Here is a 21220-nt window from a genome sequence, read left to right as displayed (position 1 = left end):
GCATATTACCTTACCCTGATTATAGAGGCCTCTTCTACCTTATCACACTGGTAACATTAAGCTTTGTAATGTAAGTAAAGGGTTGAAAGGTTGTATTTTAACATTAAATATGAGTTCTTCCTTACCCTAAACAAGTACTTTTGTTGCTGCTGTAAGTCAAATTAACTCCAATTACAGGTTCACATGCTACAGTGATATTAACTTGGTTTGTTTTTGTTTTTTCAAGTGAAATAGAAGTTGAAGTTGTGTGAATCCTAATACACAAGGGTAATAGCACTGGTTAGAGGGTGAAAATGTGTAACTTGAAAGGGTTTTATATTGCAACGGAAGGGCAGTTAGTTAGAAAAGTTAGAAATACTTAGACTTATGGTAAGAAATACAAGTAGTGATACTATGTGTGACATAGTCCAAGTCTTATACAGAGGTGCACATAAGTGGTGCGCAGGTGCGTCCAGAAAATCTTATGAACGCAAACGCGTACATAAGATTTTCTGGAGGAGGACAGACATTTGTTTAGAACTCTTAAAGATGTCGAAGAAGCAAGCTCCTTTAAGCAAGTATTCTGGTGTTCCTCCACCTCCAAAGAAATGTCAGAAGGAGTCCGAACCGCAAAAGAAGCACGTATTCTCGGAAAAGTGGTTGCAGGAGGTGAGCTGGCTTCAAACAAATGATGAATGCACAGAGATGTGGTGCAGAATATGCAGTGAAAATCCCACTCTGGCAGACAAAAACAGTGCCTTTTATATGAATGCGAACTTCTTCGCGTCTTTTATTTTGACAGCAATGTCAAATATATATAGGCGGAGTAGTCAAATGCAGATTCACTGAGCGCTCAACACAGACAGCATCGTCAGAAGGAAAGTTGATAAAATAAATTACAAATTTTGTATTGTTCTTTTTTTTTCTCCCCTTTGGTTTTCTTTCTTTCTCTCCCCCTCTTTCTTTCATTCTTTCCCCCTGTCCTATCCCACAGTCATGTCTGTCCCGTTTGCAACTGAAAATAAAATAAATTCATAATTATAATAAAGGTCAATCAAATGGACCAATATGATGATCCACTTAAAATAAATCCTCTTGGCATCTTTCTTGGCCTCAAGACAACAATTCTGATGGCTATAGATCCAAACGGGACACAAAAAAATAAATAAATAAAATAAAATTGAAAAAAAAAAATTTTGAAAAAAAATTGTATTGTTCGATACATATGCGTACCGAACCGAAAGCACTGTATCGAACGGTTCAATATCGATACGAATATCGTTGCACCCCTAATATATATGTATGTATATATATATATATATATATATATATATATATATATATATATATATATATATATATATATATATATATACATATATATATATATATATGTTGTGCTGTTGTAACATGAATTAAGTCAATGTCTATGACTAAATTAAACTTTATTGGATTTTTCAGGTCAGCCTGTTAATTGGGCTGACAGTGACTCAGTCCAGGCTCTTATGCATTCGGCTGACAACCGTGGCAATCGTGTGAATAGCTACAAGAGAAAAAAAGCCGACATTATGAAGTCATTTAGACATTCAAGTCACACATATACACTTCGCATGGCTACAAGACATATGAAGGCAGCTGTATTTAAAAGGGCAACTGTGTCCCTGTCATGACAAAAACATTTCCCTGCTCTTAAACACTCAGAAACTCATGCATGCTTATCAGTTCTATGTTGCAAAGCTGCTTCTTTTTGTTGTCAGTTCTTCCTCTTTTTATGTAGTATTAGGAAAACTTGAGATTCAGTCAATGGCTTGAAAAAAATAGAAATAAAATACTGAAGGCGTTATCTAAGAATCTGTCGGCTAATTGGCTGTGGCTCCAATAGATGAAGATGATTATTATTATTATTTTAATTGAGTCAACCATTCTCTGAGGTGTGTGAAGCAAACAGCAAAACCTCTTTAAACATAAGATAAACTTGCTAAAGAATGGTCACCATGGGATCACTTCTGATTTATGGAGTAAACACATGACACTGTAAAGGATGAAAAGAAGATTAAATGAATAATCACAAAATTAATCACCTTCGCAAGTATCCCATTGTAACCATGCTACAGAACCAGCGTGGGGGCAGGTGTTTAACCGTCTGCAGGCTGAGTCAATCACTTGCCACATTGCTTGATTGTAGCATAGTAATAGAACAACGGCAGTAAATCTGTATTTTATGGAAGCGAAATAAAGGTTTAAAAGATCTAGTAAATCTTTACGTGTTCGAGGGATAATTAATGAGAGATTGCGTGTTTGTGGTGAAATACAACATTAACACTGGAAAATTGTCAAGCTTGTAATGACATGAACAGAGTGCTTTGCTAACAAAGAGATATGCACTGTGGGATCTGGGTCTACAGAATTATGTAGAATTATATTTGTCTGAGTGAGCAGCAATGGGGGACGTTTGCTGACTATCTTGGCAGCTTTCAGAGAAAAGAGCATGCCATCAGGAGGTGTTCCTTGTCTGGAGCATGTGGAGAGATAGTCTGTCCGTCTGGACTGTCAGCCTGACTGATGAGAGCAGTTATCAGCACATGTGTGTGTGTGTGCACGAACAGAATGTGCATACATAACTGTGCTGACAGCTACCTGGCAGCCAGCACTTTCAGGTGTTCAAAAAAAACGTAGAATACAAGGCCTTCAAGAATTACTTTCTGGCCCAAACTGCACCTCAGATTTGCACTGTGGAAGCAGCTGCGTGACAACATGAATCATTTTGTCGACTGTTTGCCTAGTTAATCTTATCGAAAGCATTAAAATAGAGGTGATGAATTAGATTAGGTTTTGCAAGTGTGTGCAAGTGTATGTATACCTTGGGCTGGTGCAGGAGCGCTCTCTGTACATGACACCTCCACCGCAAGTTCTGGAGCAGTCAGACCACTGAGACCAGGCTGACCACTGGCCGTGCACTGCTCTAGGACCATGCTCTCCATACTTAACACACTGACCCCTCCGACACCACTGAAGAAAAGAGTAGGAAGGAAATGAAAGAGAAGACGACAACAGAAATAGCATTCTTATCAGTACTTGAGTGTTGGCCCTGGCATCTCGCCTCTGTTTCCTGGTCTGGAGAAATGCCCAGCACCACACCTGGACATAGAGACTCTCTATCTACAGCCAAAATGCACACATACACATGCACATCTATTGTGCAGCAGACCTGGGTTGATCCAAGCCAAACCCTGCACTCACACACATCACCGCCTTTCACTCTTTCTAAATATCATGTTTCTGTGTGTACAAATCAACTCAATCCATTTGGGAGAGTAGTGTCCAAAATGTGCACCCATGCATGTACGAGGAGCATCGATGGTTACTTTGTCTGATTTATTTAATTATCTATGATCAAAGAAGTATTCAAATAAAATAAAAAAATGCAGTTTGAGCTGTCATCAGTTTGAGCTTAAAGTAAATCCTTGCATCTTTTTAAAGCTCTTTTAGGATTTTTTTTCTAAGATGAAAGGATTTCGTTTGACTCAATAAAATGCTAATTATTAGGATGCTAAGCAGGAGAATAACATTCTGACTGCTGTGATCTTTCATATAAATAAGGAGACCATTCCTCACCATGTCAGGGCCACAAGTGGTACCTTCTGCAGCAGGCATGAACTTGGTCTCACACCGATGCCCTGTGCGATGACACCACAATGACTTGCAAATGTCCTGTCGAATGAGACACGCAAAGAATGAGACATCCATCAAACATGGTGTTTGCTGATGTTATTATCCGTGGCATCTTTTGGTTAAGAGTTCCTTTCCTTTTTCTCTTCCCTCTACCTGATTTTTGCCAGGACCACCATCACTTTGCTTGATAAGCCCCCACTGCCTCTGACAGACTTCTCCACAGTGCTTCTGTGTCGAGACTAATCATTGAACTTCTTTAATGAAACCGGCTATAATTGTATGTGTCATCTGACCCAACAATACAGAGACAGAGCAAGTGAGTGAGCACAGAGGGAGAGCTGGGGTCGAGAGACAGGCGGCAGAATCTGGCAACTGGCCCAACTGCAACTGGCAACGAGAATGGAATCAGAAAGGAGGGAGTGAGGAAGCAGGACAGACAGCTCCCTGGTGTGTTCAAGACTTAACCTTATGCAGATCTACTTCACTGACATAGAGCAGGTGGGTGACCGCTATGGCATCATGCTGAAAGTCCTTGTACATGATAATGTCAGGGTCAAGAAAAAAGAGTGAAAAGTGTGAATGGAACCCTCAAATCCACTGTTAATCAGCATGCAGGTTAATATACCACCTGCCAACTCCTACACAGGTCTAAGAAATGCAAATATAGTATTTGATCTTTTATTATGGAAACATAGGAGGAATCTGGGGAAGTCGTGAACAGCCAAGGCGTCGTCATGTGGGCTAATGCCATATATACGACTTGGCAAAGTCAATTTCCCAGCAATTACAGCCATGCAAGAAGAAAAGCTTGAGGCATTTTAAATAAAATTTACATGTGAATCAACATCACTGAATGCACCTAGCATAAAGCCTTATACCAAAACAACAAGGGTTTGATGCAGACTGGGGTGGTGGTATAGGGACCCATTCAAATGATGGAATGCATTTTAATGAAGGTCAAATGTGTGTGTGTGTGTGGGGGGGGGGGGGGGGGGTTAAGGTTGCTGATGTAAAGATTGTGCTAGTTAATAAAGTGCCAGTTTAGCACTGGATCATTAAGTCTGTAAAGCAGATAAATTCCAGCTCCTATATGGTCCAGGGGTGCCCCCTTCTCAGTGTTGGCAAAGAAACATGTGAAAAGTAAATGATTAAGGACTGTTGGTCCATGTAGAAATACAACCATGGTTAACACTTCTTTCTTTAGTGTAAGGAACTGTTGTTTGTTTCCTGGTCTGGGCTGTTATCAAATGAAAGATATAATAAATCACAATCGTTAAAGCCAGAAAAAATATGTTGTTGTTTTTTAATTCCCCCAGTAACTCAGCATCGTGTGCACCGCATGTTACAACTGTTTTTGCAGTTGCAACATGTTGGGGGAAAAAAAGGAAATGGAGATCGAATAATTCTGACAAATTAGGTGATTACTTTACCTTGACGAAATCAAGACTGCATAGTTTGGCTTTGGAGCCAAACTGCCATTTGCACTGTGTGTCTGCTCCATAAAGCTGCCCGGGAAGCTCTTCGGGATACTTGTACTGACCGATCTGCTTGGGTTCATCCACTAAACAGGATGCCTGGGCTGTTCTGGTGAACACAGAACAGTACCTGTGTCAGTAAGGAGGAAAGCCAAATGCATGACTGGTAATTTTAACAATCTGCATTAACTGGGCTTACCCAAGAAAGCGGCTAAGGTACTGCCGACTGCAGGTGGACCAGGAAAAGACTCCATTGTTACCAGCGAGAGTAGGGGACATAATGTTACCCTCAGTCTTACGGCAAGGGTTTCCCTCCCCATCATGGATCATACCAAAACTACAGAAAATGAAGATAAGAGACTTCAGTCGCAATGAGATATACGGTAAATACATGGACTTGCATGTATTGTAAGCTGTTTGTGAGTAAAGGGGAAGTTTATGATAATGATAATTCACATTTTGATACTGAGACAAATTATAAAATGTTACAGGATTTTAAAGAAAATGAACATGAATTCTTTAAATTGGCTTGATTTCACTCATTCTGATAGATTTCTATGTAAAGACCCTGCTGATGTCATTCAATTTGTTGTAACAGTTTGCTTCATACATTGCAACATTTTCTCCCTTCTTTGATTCATTACCATGTCATATGTTTGACACTTATGCCGTTTTCAAATTGTCAGTGATTAATAGCTTTAGGATACTTATGTGTATGGATATTTTGACATATTATTACCCAGGTGAATACATTTAATTCATAGTTTGTTTTAAGAACATATGAGGCACACAGAAGAGTTTTACCGCAACATGACATCTACACATATCAAAAATAAACTGCCTCCAGTCCCACCGGTAACGTATAAATATAAACACAGAGCTGCACTGCCTTGGGTAGTTTCCATTATTCTCCCATAAAATGTCATGGAGTGGATGAAGTAGGGGTCTAACGTAATGCTCTTATTTCAGAGTATGTTTGTTTAAATCAGACCACATCTGTCACTTCAACACAAACTACATCCACAGACAGCATAAAGGCAATTAGGCTGCCCCTTCCAAAATGACATTACATTCTGAGACAGTCTGCTGCTCTTTCTTCTAAACATACTTATGTCCAGACTCATGTGCAATGGTGAAAGCCAAGCCAAGTCCTGTATCCTCATTGATCGTACAACTCCTGTACTTACTGCACATGCCACTGATGGGGGCAAAACCTGCAGATACAACAAGGAGAGAAAAGTTATTTGAAAATCTGGGCTACTTGAAAATTCAAAAACAAGCAAGATAAAACCCCAAATCTGTATCATATTCTTGTTCTCTTACACTGAGCGCACAATCTGTTCTGACAGTTTGTAAAGACAACAAATATGTGCCACACATGTATCTTCACACACGTGCTTGCCTGGAAGGGGAATCTCACAGAACTGCCAAATGTAACCTCAGATGTCCTGCCCAGTTTAGTTTAAATTAGTTCTTAGACTTTGTTAGCAATCAACACAGAGGACTACTGTTAACTGTGTAGCAGATAGCACCAGCACAGTGACTAACTACCCAGATGTGAGATTTTTCTGTAACTGATAAGCTGATGAGGAATCTTTACTTGGGGTTTCTAATTTTCAGGAAGCAATTTCTTCCAATGGGCCCAAAAATATAATAACCAACGTCAATATTTAGTTGTCAAACATAGCTTGTTAGTCTCAGTTTAGAGAACATTGGTTGGATACATGCAAATTATTACAACTGTGAGCAGCTGCCTTTAAAATGGTTGCTTCAAAAATGGGGAATTTCTGTTTAATTTCCCATTAAACAGAAATTCCCTTTGGTATTGTGCCAGGAAGGGAATCAAGCTACCTGCTATGTTGACCCCTTATAATAAAGGAGAGTCCAGCGAGAACCTTGAAGATTTGGAACATAAATTTAGGACAAATATTGAGGTTGAAGGTGAGTATGCTCAACCTCTGGGTGACCAGTTGGTGGTCATAACTATTTGTAACTAATTGTAAGGAAGTTGCTGTCCTATTGTTAGTCCAGGATGACTGAGCCATTAGAATAAAAGAGACAGATTTTAAACATTAACATTAATGGTTCAGCTTTGTTTTTCATTTAGTTAAAATATTTTTGGTTAGACCCTACCTTTTTTTGTTACAGACAGCTTTGGCAGGATATTTTTAATGAGCTGTTTTTGCCTGAAGTGACAGCTCAAGTTGGTGCTTATACTTCAATCTGTTGACTTTCTTGCATATCAACCCCCTTCTCCTTCTGCATGTGTCTGCATTCATACTGTCACTAGTTTTTTATGGCACGGCTTAATACTCTAGTAAAATATAGGGTTTGCTCATAGTGACAAATGACTGCCAGTCTATCTCTTGACAACTATTTTCGCTTCACCTGTCAGCCCTGTTATAATGTTTGCACCCACAGCATCGCATCTAGGCTGTTGTTAACCAAAATGTGACAACATTTAGCAATGCAAGGGGTTCTTAGTTGTCAGTGGTCCAGACAAAGTCACACTGTTGCTTTTCACATGCGTCTTTAAAAAAAGAAAAAAAAGATCTTTGGCTTGTTAAAGTGAGCTAAGCCCTATCTCACCCAGAGTGTCACAGGGCTCGTTCTTCCAGGAACAAATGTCCAGTCCAGTGAGGAGAACAGCATGATCGTGCCGTTTACCACCTTTCCCCACAAGGCCTGACTGCCATTGACAGAAACTGTTGAGGGACTGGTCAGCGTGATGATTTATGGTCAAGCCCAACTGGAATTGTAGAGAGAACAATTGAGATTTAGAACACAGCCATGGGTATTTTAATCAGTGTCAAGTTAAAAGCAGCACAGTCAGGCAAGGAGTTAGTGTAAATCTACTTACAGGGTCCTGCTCCAGCAGCAACAAGCTAACCACCACAATGTTGATATCATTCCCAATGGTGCCATCTTTGAAAAGGCTGGAAACCTGTAGATTAGTTGAAAATACTTATTGGTAACATTTTTGCAGAAAATATAGGGATAAAAGGATTATGTATGTGTGCAACAAAGTCTCTAAAGGTGGACCTGAACCACTGATAGTGTCATTACATAGGCATGCGTTGAAACCATTCTTCTTTGGGGAGAAACATAAAATGATTGAGTGAGGATTTGTGTCCACTAAGAGTTGTAGTCAGACGTTCACATTCAGTCACCATTGGTATGAGTGTCATGGTAATTTGTGACGGCATTCCAGAAGCTTAATCTTAACTTTCATTCTCCAATCTAAAACCATTTCTGATGTGTGTTTGGGATCATTCTTCTGTTGAAACACCCAACTGTCTCCAAGTTTCAGCCGTCCAGGTGATGATCTGATGATCTGATGTGAATTTAAAGAATTTGGAAGTAGTCCTCCTTCATTTATTTTGACATATCCTAGTTCACACTTAAAATTAACTTGTTTATTTTTTAAACAGAGGAAAGTGGCAAAAAGTTGCATTCAAAGTTGCAATCAAACAAATATCACAAACATAAAGGGTTAGCAACGTTTTTGCACTTTTCTCTGGAGAAACGTTGCAAATTTGAATGCTTATAAAGTTAGCTTAGCACTTGTGTCTTGCCTCGCAGGAAATACTGATCTGCTGAGATCCTGCTATGTTAGGTAAATGAACAAGAGCTTTGAGAAACACAAAATTTCGACAGATTTCCTATGTGTAATTGAACGATTGCTACCTCATATGTTCTGTCACACCTTGTCTTTCCAACACTTCCACTCCCTTGTCTTTTTCAGCCCTACCATATTCATAACGGTGAGGACGTAGGTGGTGACATTCTCCCTGCCATGTTTCTCCAGCATCTTCCTGTCTGCCACAACCAGGGTCTCCACATTCAGACCTCCCACCCTGTTGGAAATGGGTGATCTTTTTTCCCTCCCTGGACCTTCCACCTCAGGTACCGCAAACTCATCAGGCATGATAAAGCGGTCCTCAGCAGGAGGCTTGGGTGCGTCTAGGAGGGCAAAAAGGGAGAGGCAAAAAGGAAGGGAGGAGAGACACAGAAAGAGGGAGACAGCATGAAGGAGACAGACAATGATACTCAGAGATAGAAAACTTGGCAGTGAGGGTCAAATGAATCAACTCTTTGTCCTGGCTCGTGCCAGGTGTTAAAAGTGCGTGCTCTGGTGTTGAAAGGACAGGAAATTCACTCCCCATGCTGCTTCCTATCATCACTAAAAAAACAATTGTTAAAAAGCCTAAGGGTTCAGTAGCTTCAGGCTAGTGTTGCACTTTTAGCTGGACACAACAACTTGAAATGCATGCTGATAAACATATAATGCACTGAAATTGAGTGTTCTCAAATATTTAATACAGACATAAATCATCATAATATATGTACAGTAAGATCAAAAAGTCTGAATACACCAGTGAATGCAGCATAACAATTTGAATGAAAAGCTGAATCCCTGGAAAACTGAATTACAGATGTGGTATGATTTCATCTTACTTTTAGGATAACATGCACACAGGCTTTTTTTAGGCTTTGGGGTCTGAACAAAGTCATTATTCTGCTATATTATGGAGCAGAATAATGATGGGTGTACAGCAACTTTGTCACAATATACTGCCAATATACTGCCAGACTGTGTTTCATGGTGGAGTCGATACTGTAGTATCATTTCTTCTTTATTTTTATCTTTATTTCTTTTTTATCCACAAATCTCAGACTTTATTAGAAAATTAAATCTTCTATAATCATTCATTGTGAAAGCTGAAACGTTCTAGCCCACTTCAAGTCTTTGGCCTTATTTCCCATCCTGACATGCACTTTAGAGACCCTTTTAATCATTTGAGACTACGACTACACAGCTTTTCTTAGAACAATACTTTTGCTGACTGCAGTCTTGCTTTCTTTATTTAGCGAATTCTGCAACTATTATTAGATTTAGCTTTTCTATCTCCCAGTGAACAATGTTTGATGTATTAATGTAGTCACATTTGGTCTGCCTGATTGTGTTTTAGATACAACTGATCCAGTTTCCACGCAGCATTTTAGAGTGTAATGCGCTTCCCCCTCAGAAACCTTCAGTCTAGACACAATTTGACACTGGAAAAGAACCTCCTTGCTTGGAATAATTTGACTTGTGACAATTTCACATGGATCTGGTGCCGTGTTGTCCAGTCTCACAATGTTACTTAAAAAGCATTCAGTATAGCAGGTGAATGACGGCTGCAGGTTGATTTACTTACAAGCCTTTGCTGAGCAGATCAAATTCACCTTAGTAAATACTGCTTCAGCGGAAAGATACAACTTCAGGAATTCTGATCTTTTCTTTTTGATTACTGACTTTAAAATAGAGCAGAATCAGAAATATCAGAATCAGACTTTCTGAACCCACAGCACATACACATACGTTAAAACCTGTTATTATAAAGTGTTATAATCCTCTATGGTGATGTTTTTTGTTTCAAAATGAGGTACTATATTAGATTATTATTTAGCATTCCATGTTGGTTTCACTTGTTTTATCAGAGCCTTCTTTATCCTGCCAGAGTAAACTCTGAACAGAATCAAACATAATGTTTAATTAAAGATGATAGTAATAAAACATAATCAGTTAGTTGAGCCAATGAGTTAGTGTGTAGTAACATGAAAGCTCAGAATAAATAACAGGAGATTAAGACACAGGTTCTTTACATGACAGTTCACATCTTGTATTTAACTGTTTAGTTTCAAAACTGGACAGTATGTGGCTGGCAGAAAGAATGGATATTTCCTTCACCTTGAACTGTACATTTTAAATACAACAGCAGTAATGTTTAAGAAGTTAAGACTGTAAAAGTGTCCTATTTAACATGCAGCACATAAATATTCTGTACATATGGAAGCCACGCAGTTTAATGGTAAGATGAAACTTGTGTTATGAAAACGTTGAATAGCTGAATAGATGTAAAGGATAGAAATGATTGTCTACCAGATGTTACACACCATATCTCTCTATCTCTATCTCTAGATAGAGAGATAGATATATACATATAATAAAGGAAAGGAATTAAAGGTTCCCTTACATACATTGCTTGCGGCGTCCACAGAAGTGTTGCCTCTGCAGCTTTCCATGCTGGTTGTCATGATGCTGCTGCTGTTGATGATAATCATGAAGGTAAGGGTTGCCAGGTCTAGAAGAACTGACGTCAGAGGGGCTTCTGGATCTTCTGTGGACAATGTGCTCTGCTGAGCGCTTGTACAGTACATGCGGGTGATGACCATTGGGGGCACTGTAGTTGTGTTGTCTGGCCAGATGTTGGGGTAGAGGGGCGATCAAATACTCCTCCTGAGACACACGGATCAACCCTGACTGCAAAACACACAAAAAAGTCGATCACAATAAGTAGAAAGGGTTACAAGAAAATTCTTCTAGATAAACTATATAATAAGAGTTAAGACAAAACATATTTGACAGATTTGAACTGTATTTTACAAAGTGTACACACAAATCACCTCTACAATGGTATTTGAGTCCACACTGCCAAGCTTTGTCAAAGCCTCAGTGTAGCTAAAGCAGCTGTTTCCAGAAATCCTTTCTACTGTATCACACATATCACCTCAAGATCCACCCACCACAACCTCACTCATTCTTCGAACCCAAACTCTATCCTAACATTAGGCAGATGTGCACTCTAAGAGTTTACAGATGTTAAGGAGAGAAAAGGTCTTATTTAATTGGAAGACAGAACACCGTGAAATTACTGGTGGGGGGATTTTTAAGAACTGGGATTTGTTTTTAATTGATTTCAACAAAATCTAAACTGTGTGCGCAACTAAAATGAGATCACTCATGGTTAGAGCCTTACTTCAAAATATAATTTACTGAAAACAGACTACATTGCAGCACTTCTTGCTGACATTGTCATATCACTGCCAGCATTTGATTTCTTCCTGGGTTTGTTTTTGATATATTATTTGTCCAGTGTACTGTGTGTTTTCTCAAAAGTTTATTGTTCATTCAATTCAAGCCTAACAGGAAATATTTTTGGAACTGATTAAGATAATGGAAGTCAAGTAAGAAAGAGAATAAATCCAAGAAAAAAAGAGATCTTTTAGTGCTGGAAATGTTTATCATCTTGGCTTTTAAATGGTAAGTAAAGTATCTTTTTCTTTACTCTCCTGACACATACTTCTCACATTTTACTTGCGACATGGCGAACTAATGATTTATTTATGTCACCTCTACTTGAAAAGAATATAAAAACACAGGCATGCTTTGAATGGCTGGAGAAAAACTAAAAATGTTAGGATGCTTGACAGGCTTTGTTTGCAGGGTTCCTCCCGAAACACATTATGAACCCAATCCAATTGTCCTGCCTGCCATAATAATGTCAACGCAGTGTTTTGGCGTGCAGTTTTAATCGAGTAGTCTTAACCGGCCTCAGAACGAGAGATCAAGCTACTGAACCTTAAACATTCCGTCTGACCACGGTATTCTACCTAATTCACTCTGCAACTCTACAAATGTACACAGAATAGCTGTGCAATCAATCAGGCGCACACTCACTGCAATACACTCGCTGACCCAGTGACCTATGGCCTTTTTGTGTGTCATCTAACTCACCATGTGTGTGTGTGTGTGTGTGTGTGTGTGTGTGTGTGTGTGTGTGTGTGTGTGTGTGTGTGTGCGTGCGTGCGTGCGTGCGTGCGTGCGTGCATGCGTGCGTGTGTGTGTGCGTGAGATAGAGAGACAGAGAGAACTAGCGAGAGAGAGAGTGACAGTGCCCTGCTCCTGTTGAACTGACCCCATTCCGCCCAGACTAGCAGGTGGCAAAATAAACAGAGGCTGGACAAAAGGGAAGCCATGGTGAGGCTCTTGTTGTGAAAACAGTGCCTGGATATGTGGCAGACTGCCATCATCAAGCCCATCTATTCATCCATCGAACCATCCATCTCTATAACCATCCAGCTCCCAGTTGATCGCCCAACTGTCCATAAATCTTCTACGTCTTCCATCAATCTTGGTGCAACGTGAAGTTTTACAGGAAGCTAACTGTCAAATTTTATTATCTTGACTATATGTAATGTCCACATGGTCCAGTGGCTGGGAGTTTTGTTCTGCAATCTCAATAGTTTGAAGCCCAGCATATCAATACATGCCAAAACAAACCTTATGCTAGCTACTCCACGACTACTTGCTCCAGCTGTGTTGCACTGCGAACACATTGTGGAAAGAAAATTTCCCTCTGGGTCATGAATAAAATATATCAACTCAAAGAAATGAATTAAGAGAGAGAAAATGCCCTTGGCAAAAATTGACTGTGGCTTCCTAAAATAGTTTGGAATTCAAAACAGAGCTAGAGAAGGTCAAAGGAGGTGTCTCCAATCAGCACACACCGCTGTCGCCTCTCGTTTACCCATCTTTTCATCTGCCTGGCATTCAGCACATACCTGGCCTGCAAAAACATACACCTAATCAAATATTCCTCTTTAAAGATGAAACACTTATTTATTTATTATTTATCTTTTTTTCTCCTTCAATTAAATGATAACAGTTTAATCATGAGTAAAACATAATTTCACATTTTCCCCCACTGAAGCATTCAGAATGCCATAATGTTACAGATGAAAGGTCTCTTTATAATAATGTAAAGCCCTTACCTTACAATGCAAAGCAATGTAAACCAATTCATGATATAAAGTCACCATGAGATGACAAGTAACTTTGTAACCATAAGAATCCTACATTAAAATTAAAGAAACACAAAGATCTGAACTTGATTAGTGCAAAACTCACATCCCTGCTTGTGCTCTGTTTCTCTCTCTCTATAGCTGCGTCACCAAATCTGCCAGCTCTCCACTTTCTTTTCCAGCAGATAGCAGATGGAAGAGTCTGTGATGATAATGACAGGAAACGAATTCCATCTGCAACAATGGTTAAAATATGGTTCTGTGTCTGCTTGTGTTTTTATCTCAATGTATAGATTGAACTTTCTTTTGTCAGCATGTTTTGTGTTTTAGTGAATACCAAAGTATGACGTTATAGTGGACTCTTAATGTTGGACACAGCTGCCAACACCGCATACACAAAGGAGTATGTTGCAAGGCGTGAGCACTAAGTAAGCAGAGCATAAATAGGCTTTTCAAGCGCAATGACAAGGTGAGAGGTCAGAGAAGATTACTGCGTGTTTACACACTGAAGCTGAGTGTGCTTTAATATGGTGGGATCATGCTCAAAGCTCATTTGCTCACACTCAAATTCCCATTTTCCTCTGCTCAACCTGCTTTTCTGCTAGCTCTCAGGTTTTTATTGAAAAGAATGTTCGATGGTGCTTTGGACGAGTAAGGACTTTGTTTTGCTAAATTACGGATGTTTGGCTAAGTTCGTAATACTGGGGAGAGTCTACCTCCCCTGACACCCCACAAACCTCTATTGGTGTAATAATGGATATATTAAAAAGCTGGATATAACACTGAAAGTCTGTTTTGTTGCCAAAATTTTCCCAGTTGTCTTTTTCTGCCCAAAACTCTTCTGCAGCTGAAAAAGAATTTTCCCATAGACCACAATAAGAAAAGACACCTCCAACTGTAACACAGGCCATTTTTTTTCTCCCTTTCTATTATGAATTTTTGATCCGCGGTGGTTTCATATTTGTAAAGCTTTGCCAACGCCTACAAAATTTTTGCTTGGTGTTCTTGACATCATCACAAAATGCAAACTTTATGAGATTAGTTGGAATCTACAAGCAGGCCAGTGTATGAGCAGTGGGCAGAATAACACTGAAGCAAAGTCTTTTTTTGGTCCATTTTCCAGGTTACCAATTTTCACTCAAATGAGCATTTCTCATCTTTTAATCCGTAAACAATTCTAGGTATATGCATCAAGCATGTTTTATTTACTTTTTCATGTAGTTGTAAGAGTGACTATTTCAAGAATGTAACCTTTGCAGCTGTCATAAGGCCAAGTTAGACTAATCAGATTAGATAAAGATAAGCTTCCTGCCTTGTATGCAACATCAATCGATTAGTGTCAGATTTGAACCCTTCTGGGTGTGTGAAAATGGCAACAGCTTAGTTATCTAGGATTACACATACAGTCATAAAATCAGAGCGTAATGCTTTCAAATCTTACTCGCCACCCAAAGCACTTGTGCTATAGTGTCTTATTCAGTAAAGTGATAAAGCATGAAAAACATGCTATGAAAAACTAAATCTAACCTATGATTGATCTTGCATTATTTGACCCAGTTCTTCTAGTTCTTCAGGCACAATAAAGACTAAAAGTTGCACTACCTCAGCATTTGTTGACTTGACCACTCTGACATCTTTATTGTGTTGAGGGAAACATAACATTACTCAAAATGCCAGTACCATTTGAGAAAAGCACACTACTCTTGTACTCATCTATAGATTTACAGATGAAATGATAGATAAGCTGATTCTTTTTCAGGCACAATCTTCAAAGACCACAGAAAGGCCACCTGTAAAGTTGATAGAGAAGACCTCTACTTATCTCTCTACATTAACACTTGTAAGACCTTACTAGATTAAAGGGATGAGCACTCTCTGCTAAACACCACTTTAGTTTTCACCCCACATTCACACATTTCTCATTACGTCACAGTCAGATTACAGGTTCAACAAAGTCACCTTCAGTCAGCAAAGTCGCTATTTCGTACATGAGAAAAACGTCTTCATTTCCTTGGATAAAGTCAGCACAAGCACAAGCTCTGTTTCTTTAGCAGCACAACTGTCATGGTAGACGGCAACTTTAGCTTGTCTCTGTATAAACTGCAGCCTCTTTTAAAGTTCCCTACCATGATATTATAAGGCAAATGAGTAAGTGCTTACATGCTGTTTAAGACTTGGGACGAGCGGTGAGAAGCCCCAAGCCGGTGATTACTGAGCTCTAAAGCACATCTGCACTCCAGCTCAGCAAAGAATCACGTGAACACAGTGTGTGTGGCGAAGAGGGGAAAAAAAATCACACAGGAGCAAAGGAGAGCCCTCAGGCATCTAACTAATTCAATAGAATCACAATCTGAGTAATTATAGTCTGCTTATGTGAATTATGTGTGTTTAAAATGGGGTAAGAAATGGGTAAAGAAGACATGTTAATTTCGGAACTGGGATCAAAAGAAGAAAAGAGCCAAGCAGCAATGACAGGGCGGAACATTGGTTGAATTTCTCTATGTTTACTTTCAAATGACTGTATTTCCCAGCACAGTGGAGTTTTCTTATTTAAAAAAATTACTATCACTGAATTGGACCTGGACTATTTACAAACACTCTTATTAGTGATAGCATATATGGATAACTCTCTTCATGTACAGCTCATTAGAATCACAATGTGTCAATAGCCTGAGGTCACGCAGCCCTTGTTTACCCACACTAATTGCCTTTGAACAACCTACTGACACCCTCTGAGCATGTCTATGGAACAGAGAAGAGGTGGGCACACACAGAGTGAGAAACTGATGGTGTTGGTTGAGTCTTTTGTCGGTTGGAGCCCTTGGGCATGGGCTCGCTCAATTATCCCATGTAGACACAGCAGGGAACAGGAGGGCTACTCCCACACCAGTCCATAAAAATGGAAATGTCCTCTTTCAACGTGCCATTACTCTCTATAAGTGGGTTACAGTGCAGCTTTAGCACTTTTACTAACTAATATAGCACTACTGTGTTGCAAATGAGGCAGGAGTGTAATTCAAATCGATTCAAAGACTCTGTATAAGTCCCAACAGCAACAGCATTTACAAATCACTTTTAGCATAGCGCAAGTTTGAACTGCATGCAGTTGTACGACCAGACAGGCATGCAAAAGATTACAACATGCTGACATCCAAACTCACAGGTATTACAAATATCACACCTATATCATAGCTCTCTCCATTAAAGGTGTATGTCATGAGTCTTAATGAAGTTTTGAGGAACATAAATGCAAAAGTGAGTCATGTTACTTTAACTGGTTTATCTGTGATGATATCTGAAAAGGGTTTTATTTACTGCTCATTACTCTATTAACGAGGCAGTTCTAAGTTTTCTGCAGATCTGGACTGTTTTACAGCAGCACCAGTCAATGTGCTGCAGTGGTGACAACAGTAGGTCAGATTTGATGTATGGCCTCTGTTTGTAGAAGTTGCAGCATCCACTTGAGCACTTCAACAGTGGCCATTAGTCTTGTGTGAGAAAGACCTTGCACAGCATAGAAAGGACGTACAAGCACACACACACCATCCCACACCCATGCTGAGAGCCTGACCCCCCTCTCCTGCTGGCATCTAACAGCGGGCACTACATCACTGTCAGCATCCAGACCACCAGGGAAAAAGCTCCGGGCCACTCTACTCGTGTAGCGCCAAGATCTGAGCTCCTCTGTGGCCCGGCCCAGTCGCTGAATTATGGCCAAGCCAGGGAAGTATGTTGTAGTGGGAAGATGTTCCAATTTGCTGGGCTTTACAGATAATGGACAGGTACAAATAGCCCAAAAGTTGTCCGGAAATCGGTCATTCAAGTGTCACTTTAACTCTCCAAAAGCCTAAGGGATTGGCAGCACACATCATATATTGTCTACATTCCAACCCTGTGGATGAGTAATCATATGCTGTCTCAGCCCCATTAGGAGTCTAACAGGATTACAATATGTTGAATATTCAGCGCAAGCAAGCACTTCAATGTCCTGTTTGGCTAAATAGTGTCATTTTCAGGTTTATTTTCCCACACAACATCTTTGGGTAGGACTAATTTTTAAATCATCACTATTCAATAAAAAAACAACCAACTCTTGACTGGAATTTGATGTCAGTAAAAATTTAGCAAGAGACGATGTCACATTTTCACAAAAAGAAATGAAGCTCAACCTCTCATATATTCACAGTGTGAAGTGTTCAACAACAACAAAGTACATCCAGCATCAATAACAACGCCTGGGAAAAGAGCAAGCATCTTCTTCACGCCACAGGGAGTCCCACGCCTGGTGGAGTTGAACAGAGGGTGTAAGTTCAGCTCTCCTCTTACAACAGTCACCGGTGCTTGCCACAAGCCTCAGAGCTGTGTCAACGATGGCTATCAAACACTGAGTTTGACCTTCCTGAAAGGATGAAAGTGAATGGAGGAAAGACAGAGGAGGTGTGTATTGACACTTTGTTTAATGTTTTTACTCTCACACTTGATTGTTCAAACACATCTTTAAGCTATAAATTGTGGTACCTGGGGGGTTGCTGGATCATTACGACCCTAATAAAGATCCAAGAGGTCTCATTCATGAGGTTAACAGACATGTTATGAGGAAATTACGGCTCAGTAGTGTGTGGACAGTCCATTGACAGCTGTGGGCAGCTCTGGACTGCCTCTCCACCTACAAAGTATCAGCTGTCAAAAGGGGTCAGTGTCAAAAATATGTAGTACTACTTGTCTGTGGTCTACTTATGGTTGTGCTGTTGTTTGTCCATCAACCAGCCGCAAAGAAGAGCAAAGTTATAACTTACAAAGTGTTTGCAGGACTGCTTGGGAGCATGTTTGTATTGGCTGAAAACCTTTGTCCATAGGGTCCATAGGCAAATACTCCACAAATGGATACAACCACAGTAGCATAAATTGACTGACCAAGAATGTTCTTCAAGTCAGTGTGCAATGTGGTTTCACCCAAGTACTTGACCATTCAGAAATTCAACAGTGCATCGGTTATAGAGACAAAATGTCTTGGTTCCATGACAAAAATCCAAAGGTGCTTTTCCCATGAGACTTCAGGTTATTGCAGAAAATATACTCTGTGGGAAATGAAGGTATATGATATTTTCACGACTACCTACTTGTTAGCAAAAGGCTTCCCTGGGACACATATTAGCTTAGCCTGGGACACAGGCCTCATTTAAAGTATATCACTTTAAATAGTGGGGTACATGTCTGATGGTCTTTATTTTAAAAACTGACAAAAAACGGACAGACGTAGCTCCACTTAAATGGTCCTATAATGGCCATCTACACTTTACCTCTTCTGCTTTAACTATCAAGTAGAAACAATAGGTCATTGGGTAGCATGTTTGCTGCATCAACTTATGAACTATAGAAATCCTAGAGAAGAAAAAATGGATTAGTTTATCTGGACCTAAGCCAATGAAGACCAGAGAGCTCAGGCTGACTCTGACCTGGCCTGTTGGGTCTTGGGAAAGGTTGTAGTAAAGGTCATGGTCAGCTATACCACTATCTGATATAACCAGCCTAGTGGGGGGTGTATTTGACGCTCAAACATTTAAGTTCTGAACACTGCCAAGTCACAAACAATGCTATTTAGAGCAGTCACACTGCTCAAGTCGAAAATGTTTACAAATGTACCACAATATACTTCACAAGGTACTGCAAATTTACTACAAGGCAATGCATCTTAAACCACTTCAAACCACTTTAACTGTGGTTTAAGATGCATCATGTGTTAATGTTGTATTTCTAAGGGTTGGCAGAGAATAGTACAGGCCGGACAGAATTCAGATCTGCTGTGCTTACCCAGTAAGGAGTTTCCTATCCTGGGAAGGTGCTAGAAAGACAAAGAGGAGCTATAAATCATTTGTTTTCTGGACTCACACAGGTGGTGAGCAGCACTGAACTTGAACATTGTAAAGACCTGTTAAGAGTTCAGGTTAAGTCCCACCAACCCCCACATACACCAATGAATAGAAAATTTAGGTCAAGCAGCACAGTGACCTCAGACGAGAAACCTTCAAAAGAAGAAAGAGAGAAGACCCCTCCCCAACCCCCAACACCATCCACTTCTCTTACAAATCAGAGAGCATTACATCTAAAGAGGCATCCTTTCATCTCTCATGCAAAAGTGAGGCAGACAACTTTGGTTCATTCAAGAACAGAAGGTGCTTTTACAGGTCATGGAGAAAGTGATTAAACCCAACAAATAACACCATGTTCAATTAATAAGGATTTACAGTAGAAAATCCCACTATGCAAGTCATTCATCCAGCTATCCCACTCTGCTCTTAATACCACCCTGGTCTTCATTTTAACAGTTGAATCCCACTCCCATCTGTTTAAAAAAGAAAATGTCCCAGCCCTTATTTGGCCCGGGGTCTGGTGCTGAAACCTCTGCTTTTATTAAAACGCAAGGTCCACAGCTCTGTTTCAGACACTGTCTTTTCCCTTTTCTTCCATTTCCTTGTTTCTGTTGAAAGGAGACAATGAAACAAAGCACGAGAAAACGTTTTTCTTCCTATCTCCACCTCACTTCTTCTCACCTCATTTCTTCTCCAAAGCCCTTTGACATAAACAGAGCCCATCTCTCCAACTCTCTATAAAGAGACTATCCAGCCTCCCTGGGAGCTTGAACCACAGACAATAAATTCACATTACTCTTGCACAACACTTTCTCTCGTGTGCTGCCTCCCAACCTGACCCAGCTCACTTTTCATTCATTACTTTACCCTCTTTTCCATTTTCTCTCTTGTATCCTTGTCTTCCTCTTTTTTTCTTCCTTTCTTCCTTCAACCAATGTCTTTAATCCCACCTTAATCTTTTACTCAAGCCCATCAGTGCAGTCAGCACACTTGAATGACTCTTTCCTCATTTATACCTAATCCAAATTTTCTAAGCAGAGGGCTAGATGAAAAGAAGGGGTTAAATGTCTTTATTGTCCTAAAGCTCGTAGCAATTTAACACAGACAGACGGATTTTTACAAAGAGACAGAGTAAATGGTTGGTACCAGAGTATCTTTTCAGCGTACTTGTCATTGTGTCTTACTTAATTATTTTATTTTGGAGAAAACTCTGTTTATCTGCTAGAAATATAACGATAACAAAACATCCATCAGTGGCCCAGTGGTCGGACTTGAAGAGGAAAACAAAAACTTGCAAATGTTCAAGAAGAGTAAAAAATAGATCAAAGTGTTTGTACCAACTCATTCAAATGCAATCACAACCCAATCACACTGTGTCCTCGCAGCTCTTTTAAGCGAACGGGTCAGTGGTGTTTTATTGTTAGTGGGAGCTAGCCTAATGAAAGGGACAATGCAAAGATTAGCAGTGCCAGCCAGGCGGCTCAAACTTCACCCTGGCTTTAATTGCTGTGAACAAGAGGAGATGTAGAGGGAGGGCAAACAGAGGACAAAAGAGGAGGGCAAGCGCAGGAGGAGTAGGTAAGACGAGGTATGGAG

General features: G+C 39.9%; 1 protein-coding gene across 4 annotated transcripts in view; it reads right to left on the bottom strand.

The window, feature by feature from the left end:
- Window positions 1–21220, bottom strand: part of adamts18 (ADAM metallopeptidase with thrombospondin type 1 motif, 18) — a 51118-nt gene that overhangs the window by 27122 nt on the left and 2776 nt on the right. For 2 of the 4 annotated variants that reach the window (XM_026175475.2, XM_026175466.2), the window contains exons 4-12: window positions 11151–11433; window positions 8878–9089; window positions 7987–8070; window positions 7716–7875; window positions 6235–6340; window positions 5326–5463; window positions 5082–5235; window positions 3595–3690; window positions 2840–2988 (exon numbers count right to left, since the gene is read on the bottom strand). In XM_026175475.2, coding sequence (XP_026031260.1) covers window positions 2840–2988; window positions 3595–3690; window positions 5082–5235; window positions 5326–5463; window positions 6235–6340; window positions 7716–7875; window positions 7987–8070; window positions 8878–9089; window positions 11151–11433 — 1382 coding nt within the window. Of the gene's footprint in view, window positions 1–2839; window positions 2989–3594; window positions 3691–5081; window positions 5236–5325; window positions 5464–6234; window positions 6341–7715; window positions 7876–7986; window positions 8071–8877; window positions 9090–11146; window positions 11434–19565; window positions 19582–21220 lie in introns of those variants that run through there. The other 2 variants (XM_026175482.2, XM_080300426.1) reach the window with 2 other exon arrangements.

The sequence above is a fragment of the Astatotilapia calliptera genome, chromosome 1, assembly GCF_964374335.1.
Source record: "Astatotilapia calliptera chromosome 1, fAstCal68.1, whole genome shotgun sequence".
Taxonomy (NCBI): domain Eukaryota; kingdom Metazoa; phylum Chordata; class Actinopteri; order Cichliformes; family Cichlidae; genus Astatotilapia; species Astatotilapia calliptera.
Note: the sequence above shows the minus strand (reverse complement) of the source record. Positions and strands in the feature narration are given on the sequence as shown.